At 40.8% G+C, this 12,067-nt stretch overlaps 1 protein-coding gene across 3 annotated transcripts in view; it reads right to left on the bottom strand.

Annotated features, from left to right (window-relative positions):
* The window catches only part of LOC117619047, a 34,214-nt gene extending 25,987 nt beyond the window's left edge, over window positions 1–8,227 (bottom strand). The window contains exons 1-4 of one of the 3 annotated variants that reach the window (XR_004584519.1): window positions 7,898–8,227; window positions 7,453–7,639; window positions 6,425–6,494; window positions 6,239–6,331 (exon numbers count right to left, since the gene is read on the bottom strand). Coding sequence is in view for 2 of the 3 variants with exons in the window: in XM_034348869.1 (XP_034204760.1) it covers window positions 6,282–6,331; window positions 6,425–6,494; window positions 7,453–7,590 (258 nt within the window). In the remaining variant the exon portion in view is untranslated. Of the gene's footprint in view, window positions 1–6,054; window positions 6,332–6,424; window positions 6,495–7,452; window positions 7,661–7,897 lie in introns of those variants that run through there. The other 2 variants (XM_034348869.1, XM_034348868.1) reach the window with 2 other exon arrangements.
* Window positions 8,228–12,067: the final 3,840 nt, after the last annotated feature.

The following is a 12,067-nucleotide window of genomic DNA, read 5'->3' as shown; positions in this document are numbered from 1 at the left end:
AGCCACGGCTATACCCACAGACCCTGATGGTGATGCCTGGTTGCTCGAACCCCCCTCTTGCGTTTGGGGCAAGGCTAGAACCCGGTTTGCTATAGCCTCTAACTCTATATAATTTCTCTGCATCTCCCTATATGCAGCTGACCCAGAGTCTTCGGATGGCTCACCCCTCTCACCCCCAGGCCCTATCATCCTACTTTCTATAGTGCCTTCTACCATACCCTCTGTCTCTGAACTCTACTCTTCAGAATATATATATATATATATATATATTGGCTTGGCTCTTCACTCTCAGTATCATCCCCACCAAGGGCAAGGGGGTCAGGACTTTCCCTATCAGAACTTTCAAACATCTACAATATGCAAAAACAAAAAAAAAAGAACTAATGCACATGCAGAGAGGATCGAACCACAACAACAGAAATTTGCCAAATCTTCATGCCAGGCAAAAATTCTACATGTTCATACATATGTTCAACGTGTTCATGCTCGTGTTCAATGTGTTCTTCCTAGCCTTCAACATGTTCATGCAAAACAAGTGATAAGGTCATAATTTCACACATTTGCGTGCCTTCTTTGCTTAGTAAGTTTGTTTAGCTTCTCTTTATTTTGAGTCTCTTACCTATGTTTGTGTGTTTTGTAGGTTAAGACAGCAAGTGGATGACATTTGATACAATTGATGCATGTTAAGGACTGAGTGGCACAAGAGGAATATGAGCTTAAAGACAAAGCCAATTTAAGCCACACTCCTTGTCAGTCCAGTTTCGTAGGTCATCTTGCAGGCCTCATTTCAGCAACTTACACAAGTTGGATGAGGAGACATCCTTGATAGAAGTTGTTCCAATGGGTGTCTATTATAACATATCCAAATTTTAGCCCAATTGGATAAATCTGGAGCCCCCAACACATCAAAGACTGAACCAAGTTCACAGAAAAGTCATAGTTGGCTGCCATCACATTTAATGTGGCTACAACCCTAGAGCCATGTGCTACACATAAAAGCAGCCACACATGGGAGACAAATCAGATTGGGAAGTCAGAAAGATTAACAAAAGTCAAGCTTTCCATAAAGAAACCATACCAAGGCACATGGGCAGCTGGAACAGCTAGAAAGTATGGCAGCTGGAACAGCTGGCTAGTTGAGGGCAGCAAGGAAGTTCCCAGGACAGCTCCAAGCTCCCTTCTCTCTTTGTAGTGAATCTGAATATGTGTATAAGAGTAATGGATGAAGTGAATATGTGTGTATAAGAGTAATGGATCCCTCTTCATGTGTGTGTCTGACCCCTCTCTTTTATAGAGTGAAATTTCGTCCTCCCTTTTGGCTGCTGAAGCCCACCTTTCTTAGCTGCCCTCAACTAGCCAGCTGTTCCAGCTGCCATACTTTCCAGCTGTTCCAGCTGCCCATGTGCCTTGGTATGGTTTCTTTATGGAAAGCTTGACTTTTGTTCATCTTTCTGACTTCCCAATCTGATTTGTCTCCCATGTGTGTCTGCTTTTATGTGTAGCACATGGCTCTAGGGTTGTAGCCACATTAAATGTGATGGCAGCCAACTATGACTTTTCTGTGAACTTGGTTCAGTCTTTGATGTGTTAGGGGCTCCAGATTTATCCAATTGGGCTAAAATTTAGATATGTTATAATAGACACCCATTGGAATAACTTCTATCAAGGATGTCTCCTCATCCAACCTGTGTAAGTTGCTGAAATGAGGCCTGCAAGATGACCTACGAAACTGGACTGACAAAGAGTGTGGCTTAAATTAGCTTTGTCTTTAAGCTCATATTCCTCTTGTGCCACTCAGTCCTTAACATGCATCAATTGTATCAAATGTCATCCACTTGCTGTCTTAACCTACAAAACACACAAACATAGGTAAGAGACTCAAAATAAAGAGAAGCTAAACAAACTTACTAAGCAAAGAAGGCACGCAAATGTGTGAAATTATGACCTTATCAACAAGACATTTCAATTCGAAAGTTCAAGCGAAATTAGGTCTAACTTTGTTCGTAACACCACGAAAGGATCGCCAGAAATCACCTCAGCCACAAGCACCACCACAAACTTATCGCCGGAAATCGCCTCTCCTCTCCTTCAAATTCTCACAATTTTTCTCAACTCAACTCAAGTGTGGTGCCTTCACCATCCCAAGTTCCTATTAAATAGCCAACTAAGGGTACCACGCCTCGATTCACGAGCAAACCCTAGCACCCTCTCATCTTCCCTCCTAAATCCCTTGTACCTACACACCATTTGAAATTCAATTTTCAAAATACACAAACAACAAAAAAACAAAAAATTGAGGGAGATTTTAAGGGTCTTGCCGAACGGCAAGGCCCGTGCAAATACAAAATGAAGCCCCCAAAATTCCAAGTGTGCTAGACTACTTTTTAAGCCCAATCTTATTACAAGGCTAGAGCCCAAATTTGTTCAAAGCTAGGGCCCAAATTTTATCAAGACACCCAAACCAACTTCACAACATACTTTAGCTGGGCTTGCCGAACGGCAAGGCCCGGGCAACAAGAAATGGAGGACTCACCTGCCGAGTATGGACGGTCTAGCTCAGCTCTGACGCGCCGAAGGTCCAGCACCTCGGACAGCACTCGATCTCGGCTCACAATCGCACCAAACCACACCCTTGCCGAATGGCAAGGGCTGAGCAAACAAACAGAGAAGCTCCGCTTACTCACCCTTGCTGATCCGTGCTCCAGCTACCGCGCCCACTCGTCCAGCTAGGCCCAATCACCCTTGTCGAACGACAAGGGTCTTCCAAATCAAATCGGGTGCTGCTGCCTTGCCGAAAGCTCTACTTTCGTGCCTTGCTGAAACAAGACTTGCCGAAGAATGGACAAACAAAAAACTTCCCAATCACTTTTGCCGAACGGCAAGGTCTCAACAAATGAAAACTTGCTCCAGCTGCCCAGCTGCCGCGCCGAAGCCCTGCTCGTCACCAGCTGCCGAAGCACCACCCCATCGGCCGAGGAACTCCCTTGCCGAAGCAACCTTGCCGAAGGACCAAGGCTGCCCGAAGCTTTACTCGCCAAGGCTGCCCAGCCTTCCTTGCCGAAGCTTTATATGCAAAAACTGCCCAGCCCCTTCGCCCGAAGCCGTGCTCACAACTGCCCGACGTCGCCAAACTCCTTACCGAACGGCAAGAGCCAAAGAGATCCAATCTTCTACACCCCCTTGTCGAAGCGTGAAAACAGCCAACACCACCCTTACCGATCGGCAAGGGTTCAGCAAGTACTTCAACACCTACTCCTCGGACAGCAGCAGCCTGCCGAAGCCGTGCTCACCAAAACTGTCCAGCCCCGTCGCCCGAAGCCGTGCACACAACTGCCAGCCGTCGCGAAGCCCCCTGCCGAACGGCAAGCCCAGTCGCAGCTCCAATTTAATCTCAGCAGCTCCTTTGCTCGACCCCTAGACCTGCCCACCCGTCGCCAACACCTTGCCGAACGGCAAGATCAATTGCCGAATCCCACTACTACTCGCAAGGAAAGACTTGCTCGACACTCCTTGCCGAAGGAAACTCAGCCAATTCCGAAGGAAACTAAGCCTTTGTCGAAGGACCCCAAGCCATTGCTACCACAACCCTAGCTCTTTGTTTGCCGAACGGCACCCTCAATATCCTAGCTCTAATTATGCCAAACGGCATCACCCAGCACTTTTAAAACAAACACCCTAGATCTTTCTGAGTGGCCCAAGCCCACATCAAAATACCCAACCTTCTTGCTCCTAGCCCAACAACACCCATGGCCCAAGCCTCATTTTTTATCTCTCCCTTGCCGAACGGCAAGGGCCATGGACAAATTTTGGAGAGTCGAAAATTTTCACTCGACCCGGCTCCCTCAAAGGCCTACCTCCCGAGCTCAAAAAAAAAAACAAAACAAAACAAAAAAGGAGCTAGACCCTTGCCGAACGGCAAGGGCCATGGAGGAATTATGGAGTCCCAAATTTTTTCAAAAGACCCGGCTCCCTCGAAGGCCCGGCCATGAAAAATATATATAAAAAAAAGGAGCTAGACCCTTGCCGAACGGCAAGGGCCATGGACATTGTGGGGAGTCCAAATTTTTCAAGACCCGGCTCCCTCGAAGGCCCGGCCATAAAAAAATAAAAAAAATAAAAAAAAAAGGAGCTAGACCCTTGCCGAACGGTAAGGGCCATGGACAAATTGTGGGGAGTCCAAATTTTTCAAGACCCGGCTCCCTCGAAGGTCTGGCTCTCCAACGAACGCAGCTCCCATCCTATCTGCAACATGCCCAAGTACCCAGGTACCCAGCTACTATGTGTTGACGCAACTCCTAGCTTGCCAACTTGGGGGAGTAGGGAGTGCCCTACGACTCCCAACGAAGCTGGAATGCTTGGTTACAATTACAAGAAACTCACAAGTTCCCAACCCAGAAGTTGCTTCTCGACCGCGAACTTGGGGGACTACTGTTTACACCATAGTGAACCGAGCAGACCCAGCATCAAAGCGACTAGCACCAAGGCAGCCACGCCTTCTCCCATGCCGAAGGAAGACACACTTCCAAGGTGCCAGACACCTGCCGAAGCTCCCAGCTGCCAAACCTAATCTCCAGGACACGTGTCGCCACCACAACGACTTGCACAAAGTCCCACATTGGAACTTTGTGCAAAGCTCCCACTTTCACTTTCCTATAAATAGGGAACAGTACCCAAGTAAAAAAGGTAACGATTCTCCCACTTTTACTGTTACTCTGCCAGAATTACTACCTGTAACTGACTTAGGCATCGGAGAGCCTTCGGCCGGCACCACACCGGTGTCCGAAGCTTAACGATCGCTTCTCCTACTTTATCTTCTGCAGGTTCCTCGTCAACCTATTTCACCAAGGGCCTCAGCCCACTTCCCTGCCAAAGACCCAGTACACTTAATCACTAAGTTGGACTCAATATTGGCCGGGCCATTTTGAGCATCAACAGACATTTCCAAGGTTATGGTACTTTTCTCCTCGCTGTGAGCTTGTAGTGGGTAGTGGAGAAGCGGAGAAAGGATTAGATTTTGGATGAGCGTTGGGTTGGAAAAAAATTGCCTTTGTTTTGCTCATTTCCTCAGTTGTGCAGATTGTCCACTTTTCATAATGTTCCCATCGGTAGAGTTTAAGTCAATTCTTTTCGTTCTTTGAGTTGATAGATATGTTGGCTTCCAAAAAACTTAACTGACCCTGAAATTGTGGAGGTCACTTCTGTCTTTGTCAGAGATTCTTCAATAATCTCCTTCTAGGTCCTGGTTGTTTTGGAGGTGGACTTTTGACGATTCTGGGGTTTGTTTCATGTAAACCAAATTTTGTAGTCCTACCTGGCTAACTATCTCTTCCAATTTTCCAACCTTTTTTTGTGACTTCGAAGGCTAAGACATCTCCTAAAGTAACAATTCTTACTTCGATAGTTGCTCATAGTAAGGCTATGTGTGTCATCCGATCCAACGGTTAACGGATCATTCCCTTTTCGGATATACATAGTATGGGATTTAACTAAGTTGATTCTTAGGAAATCTTGCTCAGTAGTGGTGCATAATATGTAAAGAGGGTGAAAGTGTGGGTCATTTATTTATTTATTACTCTATGGTATCACAGTTGTTGAGGTTGTTTAGGGAAGTCAAACTGAGTGGGGTAATTCCAGGGAGGGATGAAGGTTTAGGGGGAAAAGTCAAAATTTGGTTGTCACTTTGGGTTTCTGTGTCTTATGAGTTTTGGAACATTCAGTTTTCTTCTATTAATGCAGCTGTTTTCTGACAGTCTAATATGTGTATTGGTTTACAACAGTTATAATGTAGAGTATTATCAGCTTTGTTGTTTAGTCTTCACTACAAGGGGTGTATTTTATTGTGTTTTTAATAAATCTATTATATATATTATTTAAAAAAAAAAAAAAAAAGACGAGTTGAGAGTTAAAGACTACTTTGTAACACCATTACAATGACAAATAATTTAGCATTTTCTCCAATATAACTCCTTAGATCCCTTAGTCAGTGAAAGGTAATTCGATGTAAGTAATGGATAAAAGGAAAAAAAGCATATAGCAAACAGACACAGAAGTCAGTGAATGGTAACAGAAAAGAAAGTCTGCTTTGTTGGCAGGATCAGAGTAAGCACTCAAGCGTATCTGGTGCCAGTTGAAATATAATGATGGTAAAAGTATCACATATCTTTGCCATTGAAATACATCAATTGGGTAAGACTTATCTCTAGTGGATGTATATGCCTATTAATACAAGGGTTTTTACCTTAAAAGGCTGTAGGACTACCATCATCGTAAGCCAAGTCATATCAAGAAGAATTCAGCTTTCCTAGGCTTGCTTTAGCCAAATCAATTTGTTCTGCACAATATAAACAGTGAACAAGGAAAATACATCAATTCAGCTATTTAAACCCACAGACAAATACCATAGATTCGATGCAAAACTTCTTACTTTGTTCAGATGCTGTTGCTTTCTGGATTGTTGTACGGAAAAACAAGTTCCCATTTTTCTGATAGACAGCCTGTGATCAAGAAAGAGCTGTATTTACATCTGTGTAAACTAACAAAGCACTCCAACCAAATAAGCTGATGAGAAGGGCAATTGGGCTTCTACTTGTAAAGAAAAAGATAAAAAAAAATAAAAAGACGGTGCAAGAAAACTAATACTCGGAACATTGAAACGATGAAATGAAAACAATTTGAGCTCACTGGCTTTCTAGAATTTAGAGTTACAATTCGAAAGATAATGACAACATTGTAGGCAAAATGTATTAGTTTAATGACTATTACTATTGTTGTTATATCTACCTAGAATTTGCCATGAACAGAATCATACAACTTTGAAATGAGTAAAACAAAATTTGTGGAACTAACAAACATTTACTCTCAAAGAAAAGAAATCCTTAGCATTGATGATAGGCAAGGCAAGGTGGTTAACAAAAGTGTATTCCATATCAAATTTGCAACAATTACATACGCAATGCTAGAGATAAAACAAATGATCATCTTATTACTCCAATGCTTGTACAAACAACTAAAAACTGAAATAGATTTCAAATAGATTTCAGTTTTTAGTTTTTGTTTTCACTTTTGTTATGCCTCCCTTCCATCCTCCCCTCTCATCTTCTCTCTCAATCTCACACTCACTCCCATTCTCACTCTCACTTTCCTCTATAATCTAGCACAAAAAATGAAAACTAAAAACTAAGATAGAAATAGTTATCAAACTGGCCCTAAAAGACTGGATGCTAAGGAAAACATGAATTTCTCAACTGAACCATGTAAACCTAAACCATCTAGGCTTATGGGAAGAACCCAAACACCCAAATTACCACAACCAACTTCACTTTTTGTTTCAAAACGAAGAACCCAATTCAGAAAATTCTACACGAACACAATTCAAGTACTCTTCAACTCAATTGATTGCAACAAAATGAAATATAACTTTTTGGTTTTTATTTTGACATAAATAAAATATACCCGAGACGGTGAAAGAGCATTGAGCTCTGCAATTGCAACCTCGTGGCGCCGTATCTGCTTCGTGTGACCGAGTTTGGGGTCTTCTGCGGCGGCACTACCGGTATTTGCCTTAAACGACGACGTAGGAAGGCCGGCCATCTTTCAGTCTCTTTCGGTTTTATTCAGTCTTCGCCGTCACTGGTTAGTCCTGAAAAATAACTCGACGCTTCTATTTTATCACCCGGAAAAGAAAAATATATTGTGGAGAATGTAATATCTTGAAAAAGCAAATTCATTTTCCCGTGTGAATCAAGTTTCATTAATAGAAAGCTAATGACACGCAATAACAAATCAGAAAAAAGAAAGAAAAACAAAAAGGGTCAACAATAATAAGACGCCTTTCTTGAATCTTGACTACTCCTAATAAAAATTATCAAAGAGAGTTTTAGAGCCAGCCAGCCCTCACCTGAGAAACGAAAACAAAGAACACCAAGGAACAAAAATGGAAGCAGTAATGGGATTGATGCGGAGAATGCCTCCCAAGACACCGAGATGGCTCTCTCTGCCCTTCTCTCCCTTCTGCCCCAACACTCCTCCGATCTCCTCTCTCAAGTCGATCAGCCCCTTCCAACGCAGATGCCGTGATGGCTTTAGATTTGGATGGTGGATAGGGGGGGTGTGGGTGGGTATGACTGGTGGTGAGTTTGGGTGGCTATGGATGATGGTGGGGTTGTTAGTGGCGGAGAGAGGAGAAAGGAGGAAGGATCTGGGGATAGGGATGGTGGATGAGGGTGGGAGAAACTGCTAGGTGGTCGTTTTTTTTTTTTTTTTAAATTTATTTATTAATTGTTTAAATGGTGGAAATACAATTTTGCCCTTGCACACATTTAGTGCATGCAATTAAACTGAAAGGATTGAGATATATGACCCAATTTGTTAACGACTGCAAGTAAAGTGATGAAATTGGAAAAATTGAAATCACAGTAATTAAAATTGATTTCAAACCAAAATTAATTAACCCATAACATAAAACCCACATAAAGACCAAACAGCAAATGCTTATAATAGACAAAAGCCCACAAAACACAAGAAACTCTTAAGAACAATAATAAATATGTCCCACACAATCCAACCGCCAGAAGTCACACCACCAAACTGAGCCAATAACAACCAAAGAGAAACCGATAACCAAAGAAAAATGGTGGTGGGCAAGGCACCCGGCTATAACAAGTACAACGAACAATGCTACCATAATCCAAGCAATAAGTGCTATTTGCACTTTAAGGGCATCTCAAACACCATAAGTGCCATCGAGGGAAATTGACGAGAGAGACATCTATGGATTCAAAGAGATGATGATAGTGGTTGAGACCCAATGATAACATGCAGTCTTCGGCAATGAGGAGAGAAAAAGCATAGCAAATACTTGTAAACACACCACCCGAAGAAAAAACTAATAATTTCCCCTAAAAAAGAAACAACCAAACCAAGTTAACAGAGAAAAAAAAAAAAAAAATTAGAAAACGACTCTTCAAAAACAGAGCAGCACCCCAAAATGTGGAAGACAAAGAAAAGGAAAGAAAACGACTCTTCAAAAACAGAGACCCAATAATTTCTACCATTTTAATGATCTTGAACAATTTAAAGAAGAATAGTTAAAAATTTTGCACGTCAACTACCGTTGTTTTTCGCATTAAAAAAAAACATCGTATCTTGTGTCTATTCCTTAGCCCTTTTTTCCCCTGAAAATGAACTCTTTTTTTTTTTTGGTTGGAAATCTTTTTTGTTTAATTTTATTGAATCATATAGTATAATGACTATAACTATTATCGCGTCTATGTTTGTCTTTTTCGTTATCACTCTCATTATTTTTATCTTTTTCATCTTACTCGTTTTCATATTGAAGATCATAAACATCCAACCAATAATACATCATGATCAAAAGAAAGTTGGACTATATTTGCATAATTTTGTTCATATACGATAAATGAACATATTGTAAATAGATAATCAAATTCAAATCTTAACTCAATATAAATAAACTTTCGCTTCATCCATGCCAGACATTTACAAGTACATACTCAAAATCGTGGAAAACTTTCAATTTACCAACTCTGTTAGCGAGATTGTCAAGAAAGTCGTTATTTGCCCACTTGGCACCTACGTTTACCATTTTTAGAGGGCATTTTCAGCATCTCACTGTAGGTTCATGTTTTTAGAATTTTCACACCCATAACATTACACGTGGCACCCAAAACCAACCATAATTCCTAATTCCCAAATCCCAAATCAACATATTCTCAGACCTTAAGCCCTAAATCGACAAAAGTCGTGCCCTATGTTCCAAATTGCAGAGAGCGAAGATGACGATGTTTGCAAATTCGAAGTGGGCCCGCCTATTTGCCGCTGCAGCAATCAATGTCGTTTGACTACGTCGTGGACTGACGACAACTATGGGACAAGATTTTCGGGCTACATCGATTATGAGATAATAAGAGGTTGCTCATTCTTTGAATGGTATGATCCACATGTATGCGAAAGGTCGACGATTGTGACGGGCTGTTCAAAAGATTAAACAAAGAGGAAGAGGAAAATTAAAAATTGAGAATTGAGATTAGTGCTGCCTTGAAAGCACGAAGGAGTCTACGAGCAAGTCTACTAGGTTCGTGAATTATTGTGATTGTATTTTTGGGAATGCAAGTATTGGAATATAGAGAGATTGGATCATCCAACAATGTGAAACTAGCACTTTAATTTTAGGGATTGAATTTTAGGAGGTTTGGGTGATGTGTTTTGTGGCATTGATGGAGTCTTTTGGAGAATCCAATTGGTTTATGTAGTATGACTAGTCTATTTATATGAAAGTGATTTGTGTAATCTGAATTGTCAATTTGTATGAAAGTGGTTTGTGTATGAAATGTTAGTCAATTTCCAAATGCGTAAATTGATTTTGCATTTGTGGCTCAAGTTGTATACATACTCATCCATTTCCAAATACGTAGTTCACAAGACATAAATCCATTTCCACACTAACTTGATGGACATACACCTTAACAAAAAATACAGATTAGCCTACTTTTGATATTAAATGGACATACACCTCACACACACCGACACAAATGGACCATCAATATCACGTTCTCACAAACCCAATGACAAACAACTTCAATATATAAACTCAACTATAGCTCAAAGCAAATAAAAAGTTACAACTAAACCCTAAGTCTCTCGAATGAAACCAAAAAGCAAGAAAATAAACGGGGTTGTAGTGTAAAGCTAAGGAAATTATTTTAATGAGGAGCACTACTCCCACAACGATGAACACCCAAAGCCATATTAACGGACAATCCACACTCGATTTCCTCCTTGTGGTCCTTGATGGATGTGATATGGAGAATAGGTTTTGATTTGGGGATTAGGTTTTCGATTTTTGTTCATTTGTCTGGTTTGCTATTTGGGAATAAAAATTTGATTTCGGGATTAGTTTTCGATTAGGGTTGGTTTTTGAATAATTGAGAGCCACGTGTAATATAGTTGACAATTATGAGCCTCCAATGAGATGCCAAAAATGCCCTCTAAAAATTGTACACATATAGGTAGATAACGACTATAGTGACGATCTAGCTAACAAAGTGGGTAAATTATAGTTTTTTGCGATTTTGTATGTCGTTTTAATTCTCCCAAAAATACATATGAACTTGAAAATGACCCTACAATTTGGGGGGCGTGGTCTTTTGTAGTTTGTCCAATAAAAAATGAATTACTTAATTAAACTAGTGCCTTTCTTATTGTGGTGAAAAACGTTACTGACAACAAATGTTTTTAACTTGCGTATAAACTATTGGACTGTATTGATGTCGTACAATTAGTAGGTTCATTCATAAATGATTTTGGGCAGGCAAAGTATTGTAACTTAACCAAGTTGAAGAAAGTCTTTAATATCGAGATGAATAAAATTTGTTGTGTATTTATGGGGTACAATGACGTTTTCATATTCAAAATCACATTGACCCTTAACAAAAACCTTAAAAATAAACAAATACTTAAAACTTTCTCCATCCAAGAGTTCTTTCCATTTCCCAGAGAACAAAAACTAATTCAGTACTACAAAGCACTGTGGCCGCACTCAATATGTATGCATTGTTGGTCACTTTTTTTTTGGTGAGTCCATCCGGAATGATTTTTTCATCTTTTGGAATTCCAACCTCAGAGGCATTAATTTCAAAGACCTTGGATGAATATAAAAAACATATTTCCATTAAGTGCATTCGGGAAGTTGGTGCAAGTATTTTCGAAGGCAAGGCTAGTGTAACTGATGCTTGTTGTCATGATCTTGCATCTGTAGGCAAAAATTGCCATGATCTATTCTTCAACTTTGCTCTTGCGCCTAAACTCAATGTCGACAAATCTAGAGCCTTGGCAAAGCGCGAACAAGTTTGGAGTCCATGTGTTGCAATTACAGTTTCTCCTACATCTTCTATCACAATTCCAACCTCAGAGGTATTAAATTTGAAGATCTTGTATGAATGTATAAAACATATCTCCATTAAGTGCGCTGGGGAAGTTGGTGCAAGTATTTTCGAAGGCGGGGCTAGTGTAACTAATGCTTGTTGCCATGATCTTGTGTCTGTAGGCA

This window comes from Prunus dulcis, chromosome 2, assembly GCF_902201215.1.
Source record: "Prunus dulcis chromosome 2, ALMONDv2, whole genome shotgun sequence".
In the NCBI taxonomy this organism is placed as follows: domain Eukaryota; kingdom Viridiplantae; phylum Streptophyta; class Magnoliopsida; order Rosales; family Rosaceae; genus Prunus; species Prunus dulcis.
Note: the sequence above shows the minus strand (reverse complement) of the source record. Positions and strands in the feature narration are given on the sequence as shown.